This window comes from Vulpes vulpes, chromosome X (assembly GCF_048418805.1).
Source record: "Vulpes vulpes isolate BD-2025 chromosome X, VulVul3, whole genome shotgun sequence".
NCBI lineage: Eukaryota > Metazoa > Chordata > Mammalia > Carnivora > Canidae > Vulpes > Vulpes vulpes.
The window spans coordinates 98,384,731-98,409,389 of NC_132796.1; the positions used below are offsets into that span (position 1 = coordinate 98,384,731).

The 24,659-nt window shown below is 36.8% G+C and overlaps 1 protein-coding gene across 1 annotated transcript in view; it reads right to left on the reverse strand.

The window, feature by feature from the left end:
• LOC112934662 (fibrous sheath-interacting protein 2-like) overlaps positions 1 to 24,659 on the reverse strand; it is a 71,746-nt gene that overhangs the window by 11,309 nt on the left and 35,778 nt on the right. Inside the window, exons 12-15 of the mRNA XM_072743516.1 lie at positions 15,029 to 23,915; positions 4,585 to 13,919; positions 1,248 to 1,745; positions 117 to 214 (exon numbers count right to left, since the gene is read on the reverse strand). Coding sequence (XP_072599617.1) covers positions 117 to 214; positions 1,248 to 1,745; positions 4,585 to 13,919; positions 15,029 to 23,915 — 18,818 coding nt within the window. The remainder of the gene's footprint in view (positions 1 to 116; positions 215 to 1,247; positions 1,746 to 4,584; positions 13,920 to 15,028; positions 23,916 to 24,659) is intronic.

Consider the following 24,659-nt stretch of genomic DNA (forward strand, 5'->3'; position numbering starts at 1 on the left):
GAGCCCCTGGCTTGCTCACATGGTTACTTGAGGTGCCCATGCTTTGCACCAACATAATTTTCATTTTGGGTTCCTATTTTTTCTTAGCTAACTCATATTGCTTTAATTGACTGTACCTAGAAAATGAAGGCAGATCCTCTTCATTATATGAAGATGAACTCATACTTCTGTGTAAGTAATATGCCGATTCAGTACTAGCTTTCATTTCTTCTCTCTGGAAAAGTGCAAGGCAGGTAATTATAAGAAGAAGATTTTGTAACAAATAAGTAAAATATAATGTTTCCTTAGTTATCTGTGTAGCATTTCTGATCAGGCACACTGGGTTGGCTCCTAAAATCTCACATGGCTTCCTAATAAATAGATCCTGATAAATAGACCTGAGTTTCTGTTAAGGCTATTGTCGTGGTGAACTTCTGGATTGGCCAGAGTTGTATGTATCTCTGTGTTTTCTTTTCTCGGGTTCACTGCAGTTTCTGGGTTAACCTAGAAATCGTTGCAGAGGGATATTCAAAGGGATTGTCTCACCAGGAAATCCTAAACTATGGGCATCTCCCAAACGCATGTACAGTGCAATTTTTTTTGATAGGGCTAACACAAGAGGATAAGGCCTGGACCAATTACTAGAACAATACAGAACCAGAGACAGGAGCTGTGTGTCAGAGTGATAGTGGGGCTTATGGAAGGAAGAATATTCAACATACTTTGAATAACTTGCTATGTTTCAGCAAGTGGGGTAATTTTTTGAGGAAAAAGTTGGTTAAGTATCTTGCCCAAAGGTCACACCGCTACTAATGGCAAAGCCAGAATTCAAACCCAGACAGGCAGAATTTGCATGAATCTTTCTACTCCCCTCCAGCCCACCTTCTGGTCTGCCCACTGGCATGGAGTTTCTGCAAACAAAACTTCCAGTGAGTACTTAGAGGTCAGAATATAAAAAAGAATGAAATCTATGATTTTAAATAATTAGATTGCTTTTCATTAAGTTGTTTCCACTTTCTGTTTTTCTTGTCCTTCTAACTAACCTAGGACCCTTTTCATGATCCATTTCTCTTCAATTGAGGTTTCTGGCTTCATCTGTTCATCATTTCCCTTTTGTTGCAAATATCATCAAAGTGGGGAGAGCCTGTCCAGATTCAGTTTATGCCCTCTTATTCCTACCCAATGTAAATTTCTTGGACTAAGTTTGTGAAACTCTATACCTTTTCTATAGAAACCCAGTCTCATTGAGAGTCCCATTTGTAACTTACACTTAGCTGTGTCTTTCTCTCCCAAAAGGAAGAATCTGTGCCAGTCGGGGATTTGGAGGTAGTCACATCAGTATTAGAAACAAGTCTTTGTTGTGTCTCCTCAGACTCTGTCCATAGAGTTGGTGATGCTTCAGTATTTGTTTTAGTTACAGTAGATCTGCGATGACAGCATTTCCCTAGAGACAGAAATTTTTTCAAATTTCTCTTGCTTATCAGTGGCTTGTGAAGAGCCACTGTGCCCATTATGGGCTTTATCTCTTCTTTTGCTTGATCATCAAACAGGTCTTCTGGAAGTTCTTCTTTCACAACATTTTGTAAAACAACTTCATCTTCATTGGAAGTTAAGCCCTCTTCCACTTTATTTTCTGAAACTTCTTGACCAATATCATGAGTTACCAACCGAATGATAAGATCTTTTTTGCTGTGGACATCTTTTAAAAGCTCCACTTTGGTGATGTCAGGCTTTATTAAGTTCTGGAATGAATTCCTACTAGCAGTCTGGAATTGAAGGGAAAATTAATATTAAAAACTATTATCTCAGTCATTTTTCCTGTGGTTCTATATAGAAATAAAGCAATTTTCACATGGTTTTCAGTTTCAATTGAGTAAAACTATCCTCAAATGCCACTTACTGGTAGAGTAGTGATATATTTAAAAGAAGAAATAAATAAAAATCATAAGCAATATTTTCTCATTTCAGTAATCCCTTTTCTTTCTTTCTTTCTTTCTTTCTTTCTTTCTTTCTTTCTTTCTTTCTTTCTTTTTTTTTTTTTTCATCTAAGAATAGTGTCATCCAGTCCAAAGAAGGGAACCCTAGTAAGTTTTGTCTTCTGCATCAAATTTTACTTTTTACTTTCCAAGAACTGAAAAAGGCACAAATCCTTTAATTACATTGTTTTCACCATTTACCTGGAAATATCTGTAACAGATTTAGATAGGACATCTTTTTCTAAACTTCTTACTGAGGCGACAAATCATAGAGCAATCTAAATGTAGATATCTTGGGATCCCTGGGTGGCGCAGCGGTTTGGTGCCTGCCTTTGGCCCAGGGCGCGATCCTGGAGACCCGGGATCGAATCCCACATCAGGCTCCCTATATGAAGCCTGCTTCTCCCTCTGCCTATGTCTCTGCCTCTCTCTCTCTCTGTGTGTGACTATCATGAAAAAATAAATAAAATTTAAAAAAAAAATAAATGTAGATATCTTCATGAACAAAAGACAAGGTATTGGCTGACCCTGATTTTAAAATATGATTGTGAAAGACTTTGCATGTTCACTTCTCATCCTCCACATTCTAACCCTTAAACATATTTTCCAAAGGGAGCTTCAAAGAATAACTCTTCATTCCTCCTCACTTCCCTGGTCAAATGTCACTTTCCATCTTGCAATGGTAAAGACAGATCAAGGAAAAGACAGTCATAAGTGACTTTTCCCATTTCTGTAGCCTTTGATGATGCCATAGAACCTTTACATTAATTTGGGTTATCAATTTTAAATCTCTATAAAACTGCAAACCAGAGTTTCAGATAAATGCTACCTTACAGTAGTATCTTTCGTGAGAAACGGAATCATAATCAATCTTGATTATCTGTGCTGGTGGAGAGAAATAGTGGATCAAAAGCTTAAAATTGTCTTTATGGCTCTCTATGTGTCACTTAAGAGTCTGATAGGCCTGTGTCTGTTGTGTTAGAAGTTTTGGTATCTCAGAATAGCAAACAAAGCCTTGCTTGTCGATCACTGACTGAGGACTAGCCTGGGAATTGCCTGGGTTCCTTAAACCAATCTCCTGTTCTTTCCAAAACCTCTATGCCCACGTTGGGGATGGACAGCACTGCTATCCAGATTGTTGCAAAGCATCTATCTTAACTGAGCTAGGCTAGGTCTACTTGCTTTCCCTGAGACAGCTTTCGCTTCCGTTATGAGTAGTGGCAGTAGTTGATTTGGATTAGATATTCTCTTCCAAATTTCTGTGGGCTATAAAAAGATAAAGTACTGATAAAGGATGTAAAAGAAGAAAGCAGGTAGCCAAAACTGACAGATGATTAAGACGTAATGACTTAGAGGTAATGTTCTGTAGTTTAGACACATAGATTTTGTGCCCAAGGAGTTACTTATATATAAATGAAAGCTACTAAGTAAATGCTAATGTAATTTTGAGAACCCAGAGAGAAAAGGACATTTTAGAGCTGGAAAGGACTTTCATCTGGTCCAAGAAACTAAGGACCAAGAAGACTCCATTAGTGTCTATGACCATCTCAGTATTTGAGATTAAAAAGTACCCATAATGTATTCTCCAGCTCTGAGACTTAGTTCAGTGGGTTGGAAAATAATTCTAAGGAAAACATGCTCCTAGGCTTATGCTCCAAGCAGGCTGGTTCTCTAGAACTTTACTCAGTTTGTAAATCAGAGACTATATCCTGAGTGTAAGTACATACCATCATCCTTGTAAGAGGCTCATTTATATGGAGGGAATTTGGTGTTATGTGAGAATGTGAGGCTGGAGGAGTATAACTCCATCTCCTGGAAAGACCATCCCTATGCCCTATTGCCCTAAGATCTGTAATATGAACTATTTTTTCAATAGTCATATTATACCAAGGACAGTGTTTTGGCATTTTTGGCCTCTTTAAAGTATATTTGGAGCCCAGATACAAGACTGCAGAAAAACTAGTTCATAAAAATAGAAGTAGGAAGACAGCTGGGTCTAGAGCAAAGGTAGAATGGGAAAGAAACTGGGTCCAGCCTGAATGTATAAGAGTATAGAGACCTGGGAAAGTATTATGTAATGAAAGTGAAATAAGAAGAAACAAGTGAATTCTAAAGTACTATTGATGAATGCTGCTAAGTAAAAACAATACTACTGTGGAGACTTACATTTGAGGATTTAAATCTTTAACCAGTTGACTTGTTATTATAACTGGCCCATTTGGACTCATATAATACTATGATAATGTATATCCATAAAACAGAACTGTGGGGATTATAAAAATTGCATTTCTTCCATGTTGCCAAATGAGGACTACAAGTCTAGGCAGTCCTGTTTGCTGGTAAGGACATCTCCCTGCATTCCCATTCTTCAGGAAATGGCAGTTTAGTCTGACTAGCTAATGGAAAATAGCCTGCCACCTTTTACATGGAGCCACACTCCTGATGGGGTGAGTCCTAGGAAAGCAGAGAATTGCTTGAATTGGGGTGTCCCAATTCTATTGGGCTGGGCAAGAGAAAATTGACCATATTTTACAAATGCATTCCCATAGATCTGCCTGAGGAGGGAAATCACAGGACAACCAGGTCTCAGTAATTACCATTTCTTTTCACTATTGCGTTTAGCACTTACCTCTAATGGTCTTAGGTTCAGTCTTCCCATCTCATCCAATGAGACACGGTTTTTTTGCTTTCGCTTTCCTGCATCAGATATGTTCACTGAGTGACTCCTCCCACTTACTGATATCCTTCTCAGTGCCTCGATGCTATATCCAGTTCTAGTTAAACACTCCAGCTGCAGTTTCTCAAGAGGTTGTGTTTTTATAGAAATGACTCCTAAGTGTTCTGCAACAATGTCTGGATCGATATTGATTGGCTGTTTCCCACGGTGAGGAACTATTTTAATTGGAAGTTCTTCTTCACTTACGCCTTGATCTAATTCTTTTTGCTCTAGCTCCGGCTGGCTTTTAACAGCATACTCATGTACCTTTTTGACAATTTGATCAATATCCAAATCGCTAAAGATATCAGCCTGTGAATCTTTGGGGCTAACTGTTTCTAATGAACAGCTGGAAACTTTACTGATGAGTAAAGAAGCTATCTCTTTAGGGAAGACATTGTTTGTACCTTTCATGTTGTAATAAAGTTCTTCATGTGTTCCAGATTGTTGCAGTACCTGATTATAAACAGAATCAACCATCTGAGAAATAATTTCTATACTTTCTGGACTTAAAAAGGTTTCTTCAGGATCAGTAGCGACAACATTAATGTTATTTCTGGAAATTTCAGCTGTCACACATTTTGTCAGTCGAGATGCAATTTTCTTTACCTCAGACTTTGATAAGTTTTTCACATCTCCGCTTGAGGCCCATGGCACCTTTACTAGTTTAGCCAAGAACAAGGCCAGTGTTTCCTCTAAAAACCTAGCGTTTAACACAGTCTCCTTTTTGGTTGAAGGCTTTTTCTTTGACTTAAGGTCATCAATGATCTTAACCACTTTTTCCATAATTTTGGCAGCTTCCAGAACTAACTCTGAACTTGATGCTTCTTCTACTTGAGGATGAAATTCTGAATTGGAAATTTCCTTCACCATTAAAAATCCTATTATATCAGAGAGAACATTGCTCTTACTCATTAAATCTTTATACACTGAAATATGGGAGCCAGAGTGCTTTAAAACACTGTTATAAACAGAAGTAACTACTTTTTCAATAGTGGTACTGTCTGCTAAAGATACAGTGGGTGATTCTTTGGCCTGTGGCACTACTGTAATTTGACTTTTAGAGAGATATTCTTGGAATGAACTTAAGATTTTTGAGATTATTGTTTGCATTTCAGCATTTAGAGAATTGTTTTGTTTCTCACCTGCTTTTGGAAACATAGATAAAAGCTTTGACAAAAAATTTACAGCAATTTCTTCTATTATGGGAAAAGGCAGTTTGTAAGCCTGTGATGGCTGAGGCTGGGGAACTTCAGTGGTTTGGATGACATCTTTAAGGATGTTTTCAACAACACTGTCAATTTCTGTACACTGATGTGGTGTTAGCTCTCCAGAAAAGTAGTTCTGCAACTGGTTGCCAGCCACTTCCTGTACAACTAAATTAACTATGGTTTCTGAAAGGATTTTGCAACCCCTGCTGGCACAATTTTGTATGCTCTCTTGAGATCCAAATTGTGGCAAGAGATTGTTATAAATAGTTTGAACCACTAATTGAATGATTTCATCATCATTAGGATGTAAGGATTGTACATATTGTACAATCATATCTTTATCTTTGGAGATCTCTGTCATAATTGTACTTACAAACTTCATTTGAAGGAAATCCAGTTCTGCGTGCAAATTATCTTCAGATGTTTCTGTTTTAGCACTGGCTACTGTTGAGAAAATTTTTGATAGAAGAGAAGAAATTATACTTTCTAAAAATTCATGAGGTAGCATTATGGTATATGGTGATGATGTTTGACATTCTTTACAGGCTGTTTGGATGCCCTTATGGACCTTTTTCATTACCTCCGTAGATTCTAGAGGCAAACATGCTGCAGCCGGAACCTCATCATAAAGTAGCAAGTTTAGCTGATGCTGAAAACTTTCTTCTATCACTGCATTAGCTAGCTTTCTTGCCAAATTTTCACCATTACTATTTATGTCCTTGTAAATGGAGTCTTGAGATCTATATTCCCGCAAAATATTGCATATAGAGGAGTGAACAATCTTGTTGACCAGCATTTTATCACTTGATGGTATGTTAGCCATAGAAGGTGCCTCATCGGAAGAAGCTGTCTTAGTTGCAGCTGCCATTTTTTTCTTTCGAGGTGCTTTATCCACAGATGGTTCTTTCTGCCTTAGAGGTACATTGTGAACTGATGAAACTGTATCTGCAGAGGGGAGGAACTGACTTCCCTGACCTGGGTTTAATACTTTAATTTGAGCATCTGAAAACTCCCTTAACAGAGAATTAATCAGTTTCATAGCTGTGTCACAGAGCTCAGATTGATTTACAGTATTGGTTACATTTTGACATGCATCATTGGTACCCCATGAAGAATTAAAAACCAATTTGTTAACTATTTCAGACAGAACATCTTCTAAAAAGTTAGCAGGAAAAACCCCACAGTTAATTTCTTGTGGATTGTCTGGTTTACTAGGTTTACTTTTAATCTCTCTATCTTTACTTTTTTTATTCTCTTCTTTTGCAGGAGCACCATATTTAGCTGGATTTATTGAGGCAGGCTGGGCAAAATCCTTGACATCTACTTGGGTTATATATACTTCTTTATCATCTAAGGAATTTGGGGATTTTGAATCATCTACTGGTCCTTGGAAAGAAGATATTTCTAAAACATTTATGCAAATGCTTTCAGGGACATTTTGGACATGTTTAAGATGCAAGATCTGTTTGTCATCTGTAATTCCGTAAGGTGGAGAATCTCTCTTCTCTTGGATCTTTCTGTTTCTCACTTTGGATTTCAGAGATGATAATTCAGAAGGTGTATTTTCTTTTTCTAATGAACTCCCTCTTTTCTTTTCACGCTTCCTTTTATCTATTTTTAAATCTGGTTCCAGGACAACCTTTCTGTTTTTTGTATCATCAGTAGCTAATGAAAGATGTTGGTATATCTCAGCACCTTGCCCTTTCTCCTCTTTTATACCCAAATTGTCTTTCTTTTTGCTTTCATTCTTTCTAAGTGCCATACTCAAATCTGGCCCCTGACTATCTTCACTTTCCACATGAGTTGTTTGAGAAGTAACTTTTAATGCCTTCTCATTCTCTTTTCCAATTGAACTTTCCTTTTTCTTGTCATCCCCCCTTCTTTTATCTGCCACACCTCCACCTAACCCTGATGCTAGGGTAGTTAATTTGCCCTTCCTATTGTGAGTTATAGCAGTACATAACAGCTCCTGGATGCTGCCTGTCTTCATAGATGCCTCCGCCTTTTTGAAATTCTCTTTTCTATTAAGTGCTCCTCTGCCTATTTGTAAAGTGTGCATTATGTCTTTTAGGCCTGAGGTTAGAGGAGTAAGTGTAGGTAATTGTTCTAGTGAAGAAACTGGATTGTCCTTCAAGCTTCTATTTATTTTTGTAAAGGTATTATATGGTAGGTGTTGAACTCTTTGGATGATGTTATCCACATTTAAAAATGAAAAGAAGGTGGAAAACCAGTCTCCTGAAAAAAGTGGTTGAATCTTGAAAGCAGAGATTGCCTTTTTGGCTAAAGCAGCTATCATCTCTATAACGATGTTACTTCTGTCATCTTTTTGAAGATTGTTAGATCCATAGACTTCTATGAACTCATTGTACACAGAATCAGATACTTTATTGACTGTCTCTTTATCTATTGGTGGAAAAGAAAACATTTCTCCAGCATTAGCTAGGACTTTGATTTCACTTTTTCTAAATTCCCCTATCAGGGCATTTGCGAATTTTATAGCCATGCTCATGCAGTCTTTTTCTGATACCTCTTTTTCCTTAGGGTTTTCAGCAATACTTGGGAGAGTATAAAGTTTGCGAACAAGGTCAATTATAAGATCTTCCAAAAATGTAGCACTATACACAGAAGCCTGTGGGAAGCCTTTTGGTATTTTTTCTTTACCAGGGTTCAAGAGTTCAACGACATAGTCATTTTTGGGTAAGTCACAGAGAGATGATTCTTCATCACATAAAAATGGCTGCAGATGATGGTCCACAATTTCTTTCATAATGAAACCGGCTATTCTCTTGAGGAATGAACCTCCTTTTTTGTATGTATCACTCCATGTTTCATTTTCTAATTGAAGTTTTTTCATAATATCATTACATATGGAATTAACGAAGTTCTCACTTGCCCCTAATTGCATACTTTCTACATGCTCCTCTGCTGTGGCAAGTCTAATTTCGTGTTCAGAAATTTCTGTTATAATTTCATCAGCCAGTTTTGAGGCTGCATTCACAAACTCATAATCTGGTGGCACCTCTTTCTCATTTAGTTCAGTTTCAGTCTCAGATGAAGGGAATATATGTGCTAGAAGCTTGTAAGTAATATCTTCTAAAAGAGAACGCGGCAATACAGTGATGCATGATGGTAAAACATGGCTATCGTTGATGCTGTCAAGCACATTTCTGATGATGTTCTCCTCTTGGAGGAAGGAATAGGAAGAAGTTACTAATTCTCCTGAAACTAATGACTCCACTTGATAATCATAAATTTCTCCTAATAGCAAATAACATAATTTTTCCCCAAAACTGATGGCATCACTTTGTATAGCTCTATAAATATGAATCAGAGATTTATAATCATCTAATATTTTTTCATAAATTAGGCTGACAGTTTTTTCAACCATTTCTTTATATCCTTCTGAAAAATGCAGACTTTCATCCAAGTGATCTGCAACTAAAATTTCTGATGTGGTGAATTCCAGCACAATTGATTTTACTAATGTAGTAACAATGTTAGTTACGTTGGTTTTTGCTTTACATGAGTTTTTGGCAGCCAAGACATTATGAGAGAATACATAAAGGATTCTGCATAAAAGCTCAGAAATTACATCCTCTAAAAAGACGGCTGAATTCACAATAAGCAATAATTCCCTTTGTTTAGGATCTGTTGCTCTCTGATGAGAAGTTTGACCCACTGTACCTAAAGCAAGAGTTTTGTCTCCAGATAAGAATGACTCAAGATGATGGTTAAATATTTCTTTTATTATATAACTTGCTGTTTTTGTAATGGGTATATTACTTATGCCTTTTTTATCTTTTGTAAGAGACTGGTATAGATTTGAATGAGAAATATTAGTATAAATGGTATCAACCATAGCCTGGATATCTTTCTCTGAAATCACATTTTGTTTTTCATTTCCATGTTTAATAATGCATATTGCATGTTTAGAAATTATTGACATGATCTCATCAATCAGCCTCACAACTATGTTGCTGGAGTCTGACTGCAAAAAGTCTGGATCTTCTGCACTGCCCTTCAATGGATTTATCTGAGATAAAACCTGAGTGACAATTTTTTCTAAATGTGTATGTGATAATATGGTGGCATATGTTGTATAAGTCTGTCTTCGGATTCTTAATTTACTAATAGCATAATGAACTCTCTTTATCAAAGCATCAGCATTGAGTCTTGAATATGGTTTAAAGGGCAGCTTTGCTATGAAATCTGGATGAATTTGGAAATCAAAAACTTCAGCCAGGATAATTTTAGTTACTCTTTCAGCCAATGTTTTTGTATCACTTAGAAAGTCTTTATCAGTTTCCAGTTCATATTCTTGTAAAACTTTGCTATATGCCGTGTCAATAATTTCAGTCACTACTTCTGTATGTACTGGTGGCAAACACAATTGTTCCTTAGCATTTTCTAGGATACTAACTTGAGCTTTTGAGAATTCTTCTGTTATCAAATATATGAGTTTTTCAGCTGTTTCCAATAGTTCTTTTCCTGAATCTCTTAATGGGTTTGTTTGCACAATACCTAACACCCTGTGGAATATTTTGCTTAAAACCCCAGAGATCACATCTTCCAAAAATGCTGAGGAGTAAACACCAGCAAAAAAATCCTGCCTTCTCATATCATCAAAGTGTGTATATGATGGAGGAAGTAATGACTTTCCATACACAAATGGATGGAGATGCTGCTGACAGATATTTTTAATGATAAAACATGCTATTCTATCAATAAGAACATTGTTACTGCTTATGATATCGTGTTCAACTGCTTCTTGAGACTCAGAGTTTTGCAACATATTTCTGAACACAGAATCAACGAGATGCTGAGCATCATCCTCTGAATAAACAGATTTGGTTTCTTCATCTTTTGAAAATCGAATTTCATGTTGGGAAATTTTCATCCTAATATCACTGATTAGCTTTGAAGAGATTTCACCACAATTAATTCCTGATCTGCCTTTTGGGGTTTTGCCATATGGAACAATGTTATATGTGGAAGGAAATATTCTAGATAATAGCCCTCTAATTAGGTCTTCTAAAAGTGTGTATGGCAGCAAGGTATTATATGGAGATAAATGCAGGCTTGGCTTGGTAGATTCACTGCTGCCACTAAAGATGTTCTGAATAATGTTCTCTGCTGTTAAAGTAGCATGGGAGGAAGCTGACAAATCTCCAGAAAACAGTGGGTGAAGAACATAATCAGAAATAGCTGCTACAATTAAATTGGTAACATTTTCTGCAAAAATATCACTGTCTTTGAGTTCTTCATTATCAGTCTCAAGGGTTAGCCCATGCTGTTGCAGAATATTTCCGTAAACTGAATTGACGAGTTCATCCACAGTGTCTAGATCTACAGTGGGGAAAGCCTGCTCTTGGTTATCACGAAGAATGCAGATTTTAGCTTTGCTAAAATGGTTATTTATTGAGTTTACTATTTTTTGGGTCATTTTATCCAGTTCACATTCAGTGTTATATTTTGGACTGAAGACCTTTGATAATAGCCTGGCAATGATATCTTCTACAAATGCATTAGGATAAAAGTCCATTCCTAGTGATGATGGCTTCTGGGGTCTATGGGACTCTGTGACCTCACTGATAACCTCTTTAACCATATTCGATATTTCATCCAGTGGAGTCACTGAACAAGGTAAGCCCTCTCCACACAAAAAAGGTTGAAGATGATTTTCAATAATCTCTTGAATAATGAGACTGGCTATTCGGTCAATCATAAGTGGGCTTTCGCTTACTATGCTTTTCTGGACTGACACAAGAGAGTCAGACATCTGTAAAACATTATTATAAACAGACTCCACCATATTTTGAAGGTTTTTTTCTGTATATAGATGTTGACAGTCATATTTAGTGAGCCAAATCTTATGCTTTGAAATGGCTAACAAAATCTTATTTATTATACAGGCAGATATCTCATTAAAATCTGAAGTCAATAAATACTTCTTTCCCAAGCATGAAGCCTTCCAAGGTGGAGAAATGAGCTGAGATAATAGCTTCCTGATGACATCTTCTAAAAATGAGTGTGATAACACGGTAGTATAGCCCATTGAATGTTGATCTTGGTAATTAAGTTCTCTCAGGTTGTTTTGAAGTTTCTGTAATATATTTTCAGCTTTAAGAGGGTAATATGAATTAGGCATGAGCTTTGCTACAAAGCACAATGGGAGTTGGTAGTCTACACTCTCTTTCAATATGCCATTAGTTATCTGTTCTGCTATTGAGGCGGTAGCATGTGTCAGACGACTTCCACCAGTGACTTGTAGTGCATATTCCCATGAAACATCACTATTAACTGAGTCAACAATCTTTCTAACAGTTTGTTTATCGATTGGTGGAAAACATATCCTTTCTTCAACATCTCGTAAAACAGTGACTTGAGCATTGTTAAACTCATTCACCACGGAGTTGACATCTAATATATTTACCTCATTGAGTTGAGCTTCAGTGATGTTTACATTTTTGCTCTGCAATGAGGTGGAGAGCTTAAGGAAAATGTCTGCAATTATTTCCTCCAGAAATGTGGCAGAATAAACTCCTGTGTTCATGCCTCCTGGATATTGTGTGTTAAGAATGGCTGTTGCATTCACTTCCTTTTTACCTGGTCTTTGAAGAGGAGGTAGAGGAGGGAATTTTCCTGAAAACTGCTTACCAAATGGGGCTTTCATTTTGGAATGAATCACCCTGAGGTTATTCAGTGGTTCTGTCAAAGGCTTGCTGTCATAACTCATGAATCTTACAGAGCATTTACCCTGTCTTGAATGTTTTAATTCTGGCCTTTCTCCTTTTGGGAAACCAGGGAGCCTTTTTCTTGTTCTATACGTTAAATGCTTGTTTGCAAAAAGTGGACTTCTGGGAGGTTGGTATATACCACAGGACAGTTTTTCCATTAAAGATTTTACCAAGGTATGGGAAATAATACTAAGCATAGATTCTTGATCTGTTTCTGCCAGATTTTCCAAAAGGCCTGACACGTCATAATCCTCAAGTGGTGAGCCATGGTCGATTGTTCCCCTGCAATAATTCTCTATATTTGGAAGTATGTTGCGCAGTTGACCTTCTGCTGGTATTTCATCAGAAAGAGAACCATCTGTAAGGAGGCTGTTGGCTGTACATTCTTCCAAAAGTATTTTAATAAGTGTCTCACATACAAGATTCAGAATAAAAACTGATTTTGGGGAGAGCCCTGGGTTATTTCTAGGTATTCTATGACTTTGCTGGTTATTTGAAGATAGGAAACTTTTTTGTGGTATTTTACCAGAATCCCTATCCCAATTTGGGCATTCATCTGGCAAAACCAAATTGAAAACAATATTGGAAATTTTATTGACTATTTCTTTGGAGTCACGAGTTTTTAGGCTACTGACCAGAGAGCCTAACTTACATTCCAGAGAGTTTAGTTGATTTTTCTGTACTAGTTGATTAATTTGGTGAGTAGGAGATGATTTCCAGTCTCTGGAGCCTGTCTGTCTTTTCATAGTTTTGGTTTTGTTGTGAATGGGCAAACTATGGCTTTTCAGCATGGAGAGTCGTTTGTTTCTTCCTCTGCTGTCAGGCTGGTGCTTTATTCCTATTTCTTTGGACAGAACATGGATCACTCCTATTAAGAGATCCTGAAAGAGATTGTCAAAGTCAGCCACAGCTACTCTTGGGCAATAAATATATTTTGTTCTCACAGAAATGACTTCTTGTGTAGAATCCACCTTTAAAATCTCACTATTAAAAAGGATTCGAATAATGATTTCAGAAATGCTTAAAGCAAGTCCTCTGATAGAAACTGGAAATACTTGTGAATGAATTAAAATAACCTTGCTAAAAGATGAATCTTGATTTTCCAGTGATTTCTGTTTTGTTCCATCATCTTCAGTACAATCAGACAGCCTTGACATTATATAGGAAATAACCAATTCAGTGAGATGTTCACAAAATTGATAAAGTGAAGAATCATAGTTAATGCTTCCTAGAGGCTGTTTGAATTCATATTTTTTCCTTAACAGTGTGGATGCAATAGATACTTTGTCATCAAGAGGACCTTAAAGCAGAAAACATTACAATTTTTAACATGCATTAAGGGAAAATGTTGAGCATTCAAAACACTAGCAATTTTTTATACATGAATTCAAGAAATAGAAAGACCTAGTCAAGAAAGGAACTGAGTTTTCTTCAAATCTCTATATCCCACCTGTGGAACTTTATTTTGGCCAGAAGGAAGAAAACAGCCTAATAAAATTCAGATCTCTAAGTGCTGGTTTATTCCTTGTATAGCGAAATCCTGGGGCAGATAAATGATTTTCAGCTTTAGTTGCAATGCCCTAAAGTGATTCTAGTCATGATTACAGACCTCATTTAACTCTTGAAGCCATTTTCAACTGTTTAGCTAATTATCCAGTTTGGGACTATAGAGTACACAGTAAATTGAACTGGATGAAATTTCTGATGTTTGACAGTTTTTGACACATAAAAATGGTTATTTCATAAGGTTCAACCCAGTATGTGCATCTCAGCATTTACAGGAAGGGAGTGCAGATATCCTATTTGTAAGCATGGATTTAGAGTATTGTACTTAAAAAGAACTTAAGTCAGAACACTGAACATGAACAGAAGAAGTTTAAGGCCATTGTTCTTACAAACTGTATCATCAATAATTGCAAAGACTTTAACTATTTATCTCAAAAAGAAGTTGGATCATTACAGTCAACTATGTATGAAGTCTGACTATAATGTTAGAAGTCTTTTTAAGAAAATAAACACAAGACAAAGCAAACCTTCTTTGAACTGTTACCTGGGAATTGCCTTTAGGGCAACTATATGTCCCAAGCAAGACATCATCATGTCATAGCGATACCTCATGCCCAATCAAAATATCTTACTTTAAATTATGCCCATTTAATTCTATCTGTTGATAGTGAAAACTGAACAACACCTCTCCAAATAAAAATTATGTAAATCTGTCAACATTTTTTTCCTTTAGCATACTGACCAGTTGAAAAACACATAGTTAAACAACCACCCCAAATCCAAGGCTATTTTCAGAGAAGCAATGAATGGAGCTTCTTGGATTTGAGAGTTACAAATAAGACTCATTGACTTTTTTCCTCTAAAATGATTCCACCTCTTTATAAGTCATCCCTCCTCACTCACCTCTGGTTTCAAAGTTCTTGAAATGTGTGACCACAGCTGTAGTAACATATCTTGCTACAAGATGGATTTCATGTTGTCCCAGTTCCTGATCTGCAGAAGTAATGACTTCAGTCTCTTTGCAGGGTTCTGTTATCTCTAACTTTGGATACTTGTCTTTCCACTTTTCTAGTAAAGTGAAATCTTCTCCACTTGCTGTAAGGTTTCTATTTTTTTCTTTGGTTATAGAGCTAATTCTTTCTTCCCATATTTTAAGCAAGCTTTTCTCATTCTTTTGTTCTTCAGACATTATAGACAAAGGCTCTGCCTTTGATATAAAAATTGGCTTCATTGTTTCTATACTTTCATTAATATGTGGGGTTTGACTTGGAAGGTCATAACTCAACAGCATGGTATTAATATTTTCGGCAGCTACACATATTTTAAGTGGAGAAACTGTTGTCTGTATTTGGTTTGGCTTAAGAACTGGTTTGGGCAGCTCATAGTGAAGAACTCTTGGATTTTTACCTTCTTCCATTTCTATAAAGGACGTGGGGTGCTGTGATGCTGCTTCCACAGAGTCACTGGATTTCTGAGATAGTTTTTGTAAGACATTGTCTTCTGGGAGAGAGCTGTTTCCCTTCACAGATTGATCAAAATGGCTGAGGCCTTGGCCTTCACTTCTACAATATAATGGTTTAAGTTCTGATTCAAGTTCTTCCAATGGCTCTGTGATTTTAGGAGTATCTTCTGCAGAGTATCTGACATACAAAGGTAGATTTGATGACATCTTCTCCTTTGCTTTTCTATCTTCCTCTGAATACAAAAATAAGCTAGGGATTTGTGGAAGATCATCCCCACAGCTAACTCCCTTTGACTTTGAAGTGAACATTTCCACCCCTGTTGCAAATCTGGGCCAGCTGGCAGTGTAGGCATTTTCAGCTACTTGGGGCAGATTTTGCTTTGGATGGCTTTTGATCTTCGACTCATAGAAATAAGTACACTGGTCCATCAGTGTGCTGATGAGCTGACTTGCCACAATGTTTTCTTCAAATGTGCTAATTGAAGATGGTTCCATTTGGCATTTTCCTTTGTCTAACCTGTTCTTAATTATACCAAGCATGTCATTGACAGTGTTAGCAGTATAAGTAAGCAGTTCTGAATGGAACGAGTGAAGCTGTCGAAGGGTGTTGTGCGTGTACTCCTGGGAAATCATATTACTTGATTTAGATTCCTTAGGAAACTTATACGGTGGTTGTAACTTGGGCAGTATTGTTTTCATTAATGGCTTCTGTTGGACAGCAAAAAAGTTTTCAATAGGTATTTTCACAATTTCAGAAAAGGCATAGATAGAGATATGTTTAAACTGTAGGTCTGCAAATGATTCTAAGGTGTTCAGAACCCCTTCCATGATCTCTTGAGCAATTCGGTGGCTAAAGCCCCCACATATTTTGTCTTCCAACTTTGTGTGATATATAGGAACACTGTTGAGGTTGTTTGTTTTTAAGGAGCCACACTGACTTCTAGTAGTAGTTTCTTTCTTGGTTTCTAGCATTTCTTTACCATCTGTTATGAACATCTGAGTCATGAAGTATACCTCTAATTTTTCTAATAGCTTTTTAACAATTTCCTGACCAAATATATTAATTTGTGCTTGGGAGCCCTCAGCTCCAGAAGCAGCTCTTTTAAAGTTATGGTACCTGCTTTCACAAGCCTCAAGAGGTAAGGAATTTAAAAGTGAAACAGATTGTTCTAATTCCTTTGTTTTCATTGAAATTTCATTCAAAACAGTCTCGGCTATCAACAATAGTTTATATTTTTCATTTTCCATGTCATTTGATTCTGTTTGCCATTTATCAAACATTTGTCTAAAAATATCTTCTTTAGGGAAGATTTTCTCTAGCGGAGAAGAAACATTCTCCAAAGAGAAATGGGGCTCTGGATTTGCAAGAGAGATTGTCCTAAAACTCCCCTGTGAAAGTTTGAGATCATGTGAGTATGAGCCTTTTATTTGGCTGGCCAAATTTTCATTCTTTGTAGTATATAATCCTTGCAAAACTGCATTAACTATTTTACTTGCTGTCATGATTTGATCAGAAGTTAAAGTATTTACATTTACCATTAGTCTATTTTGCCTCACCTTTTCAAATTCATTCAGAATTGTTTCCAGAATATTGATTATTATATCCTTGGCATACATTTTTAGTTCCGCAGTGGGGAGTTTTGTTCTCACTAAGGAGTTTTTGGCATCTCCTGTTGATACCAGGTATGGCAGACCAATGGCAGTATTGGACTGACTGCCTCTGAAAGTCCTCTCCCTAGGACTTAACTTGGACTTTCTTTTGGCTTTAGCACCACTAGGTCCTAGTTGTGGTTTTGTTCCAGATTTAGGTGAAGAGATAACGTTTGATTTTGCTTTGAGGTTTGTTTTAAAACTTACATTAGGGCTCCCTTTGGAACTAGAACTGCATGGTCTCAGAGATTGCACTCCATCAGACTGATCTTTAGGGGACAAATTCTCTTCTAGATATGGCAAAACAAAATTTGTGATCTTTTTGAGGACCTTTTGGACCAATTCTTCACCCACTCGTGATGGAGAAAATTGCAACAAGGTGTTTTCTAGTGAAGTGACACTTCTGATGCCTGTGTAAGAATAAATTTGCAGTATCCCATGTTCAAGGGGAACACTTCTTTCTGCTTGTTTCAATTCCTGAAAGCATGATGGATTCACCAGTAATTCATCATGGCCAGATACTTCCAATTCTCCCTTGGTCTCATTCTTTTCATATAAGGATGTCATTACTATTGAAAACATTTTTCTGAAAATGCTTTCAACTATGTCATTTGCAACGTTGTTTATATGTGACTGCAAGGTTTTCTTCCGTGTTGCTGCTGTTTTCATTTTAGAATCAAATGTAAAGTGGGGGGGTTCGTTAAATGGAGGCCAATTGTCTATGTCTTCCATTACCCTTTGATACACCTTCTTTAAAATTTCCTTAATTGCACTTAACAAAGCAGTTGTTTTTTCCTGTTTAGATTCTCCATTTCTAAATATTTCTTCCAAAACCCTTCTCAGGTTTTCTGCTTCTGACATAATTTGGTTTTGATATGGGTATTTTGAAAAAAGAGACAGTTCAGCGTTGTCTTCCATCTTTCTTTGACCCGGCAATATTTCATTTTGTACAGCTAGTTGCATAAACAGGCTAGAATTCTGCTGTGAGTAAAACCTACTTGTCTTTAAAGATATTTTATCATGTAAACTCTTTAAGATATTGTTGACAGTTTCACTTGCAATTATGTTTTCTTGGAATGAAGCATTGTTTGGATTTGAATACATCTTTTGGATTTCTATATCTATGTCATTTTTTATAAGCATCAAAATGGTACTGGTGATTATGTCAGCATAATCCCTAAGACTGGCTTGTGATATATGAATTGCAGGTTCATGTTTTCCCCTGTAATTAGAAAATGTGTAATCTGTGACCTCTTGACCAAGAATGGTTCTAGCTGTTGAGATTTTTAGTATATTCACATCCGATGGCATTTGGTTTGCTTCAAGAATTGCACTATTGTTTTGTTTACACTTTGTAAATTCTGGGCCAACATATGTTTTTTCTGTAGACTGAGTATCAGGAGTAAGTAGCAAATTAATTCTTTCTGTGGCAAAAGATTTTAATCTATTCAAAATGGCTTTAGTAATGAAGTGAACATTTTCCTCATATGGGTTGGAAGCAGATTTCTTGGCATCTTGTTTTTTAAGTACAGTTGTCTGATTATCATCAGAATAAACTGATTTCAGCTGTACATCTCTTCCCTTTCTTGCATATGGAAATATCACCTCATTCATTGAGTCTGCAACAGGAGATTGTCGATGCTCTGCTTTGGGAAATGCATCAGAAAATGTCAGGGGCAATTTCAGAGAAATAGAATCCTTTGCATTTATGCCAAGCATGATAGCAGAAGTGAGATTTTTAAGAACAATATCCACCATATCACTGGAAATCATAGTTACACATGACTTAGGAACTAAAAGCATTGAAATAGCCTTATTTACACACTTGGGGTTTGTTGCAGAGTTTGCTTCTAAAGGTTTCCCACTTATGTTAAATTTATTAAGAGTGGACGCAGCAAGTAGGAGATTATTCTCATCTAGTGTTTTCTCACAGATGTCACTTAAGATACTCCTAATGGTATCTAGTATTTGCAATTGAAGTTTTTCTTGATAATCACTTTTATTGAACAGCTTTTCAACAATATGTTCTGGCTGATCTGAATTAATCTCTCTGTCAAATAGGTTTTTTTCATATTTGCCTTTAGTAGACACAATACTTAACACTGTGTTAACAATCTGACTTGGGATACTGTCAGAAACCACAATATTGTGGATTAAGAATGGACTTTTTGTTTCTTTATCTAACTCACGTTTGATTTCTTGTAAAATTTGTCTAGCCACTTCTGTTGCATATGTATTTAATTTACAGGCAGTCAGTTGACATATTGAGGTGGTCTTTCCTGATTTGTTATGATTCACTAAGCAATAGGAAAACTGATCATCAGAATAGGAATCTTTGGTTGATAGCCATGGTTGGCTTAAAGCAGTCTCATCCTCCCGTAGAGGCAAAGCCAATGGAATTGTGAAGCTGATATGAGGACAAAAGAGAGCTGTCACTTTGGAAGTAGCAAATGTTTCTAAATTTGTTAAAACTGACTGTATAATACCTTCAACTACATTCCTTTTGGTCATTTTACCACTACTAAATGTGGACTGAAATGTACATGGATTTCTGTCCAATGTGGTAGAGTGAAGAGAGGCCTTTTCTCCACTGGCATATTCAGGAAAAGAGGTATTTCCTGGGTAGGTGATAGTGTTATATGTATTTTCACTTGCACTTCTATCTGTCATGACAGCAGAATAAAGTTTTTGAAGTATGGTTCTAACAACGTTATCTGCAACAACAGTTACGTCTGCCTCAGACACTAAAAGATCCATTCTTTTATCCATAGATTGAATTGATTTTTGAGCAACTGGCTTATCACCAGGATGAGGAATGTCACATAAATGGGACTGGGAGAGAGTAAGCACATTTAATTGATCAATTAAGTCATTCTGAAAAATTTCATTCAAAATATTTCTTATAATGGGCACAACTGGGGACTTTTCTGGCTCTTTGAGTTCTACTTCAAATTTTTTAAATGTCCTTTCTAGTTCCCATTGCATAAGAGATTCTGATTTAGTCTCTTCTGGTGAGATTTCCTCCCCAGGACTTTCTTTCTCTATGTCTGCAGGATCATCTAGATGTGACTCTGGGTCAGCCCCTCCTGGAAGAAAATTTCCATAAGTTGGCCTGTATCTGTAATTTTCAATCCCTTGCTCTTCTGGTTCAGTTTCATTAAATATATGAGGGGGCCCTACATCTAAAATTAAATTGACTAGATTCTTAAGCACTTCCTTCTCTTGTAGTGGCTTGGTTATGCATGTTTCCAAATATGGCAAGCTTACATTTAATTCCTTTTGAATAGCCTTCAAAATAGTACTTGATACTTTCTTTGCATGCATGTATAAAGCAGACTGCAATTGTTTATCACATGTGTTTGTACAGATGTTGATACTTTCACTTTCCCAGTACCTCTTACTACTCTTTTTATTTTCATTGATTATAGCGCCCAGAGTTTCTAAATTTCTTTTGGCAAACTCTTTCAACTTAGCAAAAACCATTTCAAAGATACTGGAAACCATGACTTCCAGTTTATTTGGGTGCTTTTCTTTTGTGGTCCCTGTTTTGGGGGCAGTTGTCTTTCCCTTGTCGTTAGTCACCCCTTGACTACCTGGCTGGATCACACTGGACACCATGCTGGAGATTATGTCAGAGCATCTGCCCATTTCCTCAATAAGCAAAGCAAATGATATGCTGTCAGTATCAATATATTCTGAGATAGTTTTAAATTCTGAATTTGTGAAAATGTGATCCATCTCAACACTACATAATTTTCTAATGACATCTTCTAGAATTATACAAGAAATGAGCTGAATATTAGACTGCAATGCAGTTGTTCTCAAATTCTTGATCCACTCTCTGTTTTGTTCATCAGATAGGGGAGAGCATGGATGGTCTCCTATGAGCTTGTGTATCATATCATATAAAGTATCCCCAATTCTGTCTAACACTTGCAATCCGGTACATTTGTGAACTTCCTCTAGCATATGAGGACTTTGAGAAGGCACAAGTTTGTGTTGATCATTGTCAGAAGTTTCATATGATACTTTAGACCTTAGCTTATCTGAAGGGAGCAGAACATTGCTTTTACCTGTATTTCCACTCAACAGTTCATAAATGCAAGCTGCTAATGAACCTGTCATAATGTCATTATTTAGCTTTGTGACAAAAGAGTCTAATTCCTTTTCATTGTCAGCAAAAACTCCTGTATCAATAAAGCCTTTGGGAGGGTCACTCTTCCCAAGATTTAGATTTTTCTTATTGTATTTCAGTTCTTTCTGGATAGCATCCAAAACAATTTTTACTACTTTAGTTGTGTAAGTACTAAGGTAATATTGAAATGAAGATTTCTTGTCAGGTGCAGGTTTTGAATGGTCCGCAGAGCTTTCTGGTTTAAGGTGGTTTTGCAATTTTGGACTAATAAATGAATTTAGCTTCTTAAAAATTGTGTAAGTGATCTTATCATTAATGTGAACTGCAGGTTCAGGTGTTGATTCAGTTTCTTCAGGTTCTAACCAGGGATGTTTTGTAGGGTCTGTGTCAAGTACAGATAAAAATTTCATCTTCCTTTTACTCTCCAGCCGTATTTCTAAAGGCTCTTCATTTGGTATATCAGCATTATCTAGAGGAGTTTGAGGTACTGATGAAGAATGTCTGATAATATGACTATAAGCTATGTGAAGTATTTTTAATACAGCATCTACAATTTCTTGAGCTACTATTTGGATTTCTGACACAGAGAACATCTTGTTCATCCATTCTTGATTGGACAGATCTTGTGGGCTTCCTGAGGTAAGAAGTGAAGCTTCCTTATCATTTTTATAATCGAAGTGACCAGAGGGCCCAGAAGATATGTCTTGGAGCATCTGTGCCAAAATACTTGTAATTATATTTTCTGAGGCTTTTTGTATTTGATGCTTTTCCTCTTGGCTGAAAAGCAAAAGGTCTTTATTCAAGCATGGCTTGTCCTTGAAAAGGTCCTTATTACCAGAAGCTGGAAGGTCAGTCTTTAATCCCCATTTGTAAAATGCTACTTGGTCTTGATAAGCTGGTTTTGTAGGTGAGTTCACATTTCTTTCGTACTTCAAATCAGCATTTTCCCTTGTTAAGCAGTGATCAGAAACCTGTTCTTGTAATTTTGCCTTTTCATCTTTGATAGATGAAATCAGTACATTTTCCACAATCTTGTCTATTTCTTTGTTTTCATCTTCAGAATAAAGAACCATGCCAGGAACATTAATGGGTGAAAAGAGACATCCATGTCTAGAATCATTAGCTGTTCTGGTGCTGGCGAGTCTGTGCTCTTCCTCAGGGCCAGAAGGACTACTCAGTCCGGGGTGTCTTCTCTTTTGGACATCTGTTTTTGCTGGTTTCTGATGTAACTGAGTCAAGACATCATCAAGTAGATGAAGGATGATGACTGTTTCCTCAGATGCAATGAGTTTCTCATTATTAAGTCCAATTTGTATATAATTTAGTATAGTGCTGATTGCTTCCTCTATATAACCAACCAGAGAGGATTGGGAAAAAATATTTGACACCAAGTTTTGTATGTCTTCTTTGCCAATCAAATTGGCTGCATCAGGTTCAGCACTGGATTTCCTTTTGCTGGCTCTTTGAAGGAACGTATATCCTGGATCTTCCCTGTGTTGCTGATAAGCAGGGTCAGTCGTGATTTCAAGATGAGCAAGTTCATTTTGCTTAGAAGATGCAAGAGCTGTCAACTTTTCTAAAATCACGTGAATCATATCCTCTGCAATACCACTCATGTTCTCCACAGTGTAAGGCAGTGGAGCTTTTGAAGTTTTTTCTTCTGAAGACATGAAATGTTCCTTACTGGCTGTTAAGTCTGATTTAAAGTGAACTGACTGATTTTCTTGCGAAAATACCTCAATACATGTTTTCTCAACTGCAGACTGTAGCTTCTCAAGCACATATTCCATAATTTCAGCCGCTGCTGAGGAGATACTGACACTGGGGAGCAAGTCTCCTTCGTCAGCATCAGTGTGATCAACCAAAGTTTCGGCCGTAACAGAAGCGAGAGTGGGGATGGTCTTGGTTAATTCAGACACCATTTCATGAAGTATATTTTCTAAAATTGACTCAGATTCCTCTTTTAGGTGATATTTAAAGTTATCAAAAACATTCTTTAACTCCTGTATCTCATTTACAACTTTTGCTTTTTCATCAGAAGACAGTGGGTGTTCTAAGCCATCTGTTTTAGTGGTAGCATCTTCAGATTTCTTTGTACCTGTTTCAGTCCATGTGAAAAGGTGACTATCGAGTTTATAGGTTACAAGCTTGGGGGGTTCAGCAGTCTTATCACATTTAGGTTCAGAGGTTTTAGGTTGTTCTTTCCTGTGATGTGTTTTCCCTGTAACTGTTTTTCCTTTGTGGGCAGAAGATGGTTTTACGGGTGCCACTGGTTGCCCTACTGACCTGTCAGCTGTGTCTGCACAGGCCTCTGCCTGAAATTTTGCTGCCTGAATGCCTGTTTCATATAGAAGCATTTCACTGCATGTGCTGCAGCAACTCATACTACTGGAAGAGAGGGTAGTGTCATCAGGCATTGGGTAAGCAATATTTTGCAACCTTTCTTCATATTTTGTGATGGCTGGATATAATACACTGGTTACTGCAGCCACAACCCAGGTCATTATATTATGAACTATACTGTCCAGTTCTTCTGAAGTTACCTGGGAAGGAGGTAAGCAGGACACAGGGGAAATCACTTATGAATTTACTCTATTGTAAGGACAGGGGCTAACCTTTCATTCCTTTATCAAACAATACATAGCTAGAATCCAGCCATGGTGTGTAGAGAGAACACAGGAAAGGATCTATTTATTTATTTATTTATTTATTTTATTTTTGGAAAGAATCTATTTAGATGAAGAAATTAATTTCAAGTTGGTTTATTCTCTGTGGCTATAATCTATTCTTTTGAATAAGATTCCCTTTGATTCAAAATCCCTTGGAACATTGATTTTCAGCATTTATTGCTGAGCATAAATGGCTTCCTGGTTAAAAAATAAAGATAAGTGGGTGTCTAGGCTCACAGAACACAAATGCTTTGGCAAGAAGTAAGACTGTGTTGATGATCCAAGTCATATTTCTTAAAAATAAAAACCAGATTATCTCTAACACAAAACAAATTTGCAGTCAAAACATTTATATGCCTTTGCAGAGATAGCCTCCTTTTATGTAGGCATCTGTCCTGCTAGTAGATAAGAGTGAAAAAGTACCACAGTGGAGGGGTCAGCCTGTGGCCTCTGTGGCCTGCCTCTTGCTGCCTTCCTGTCAGTTCACTGTGTTTTCATATATGCAGATAACTACAGCTACGTGTTAGGGATTAATTAATGGTCAACAACTAGCACTGATGATTTGGGGAAAATGAACAGGCTTTGGGTCCAGCAAAAGGTTATCAGTGTCAACTGTTT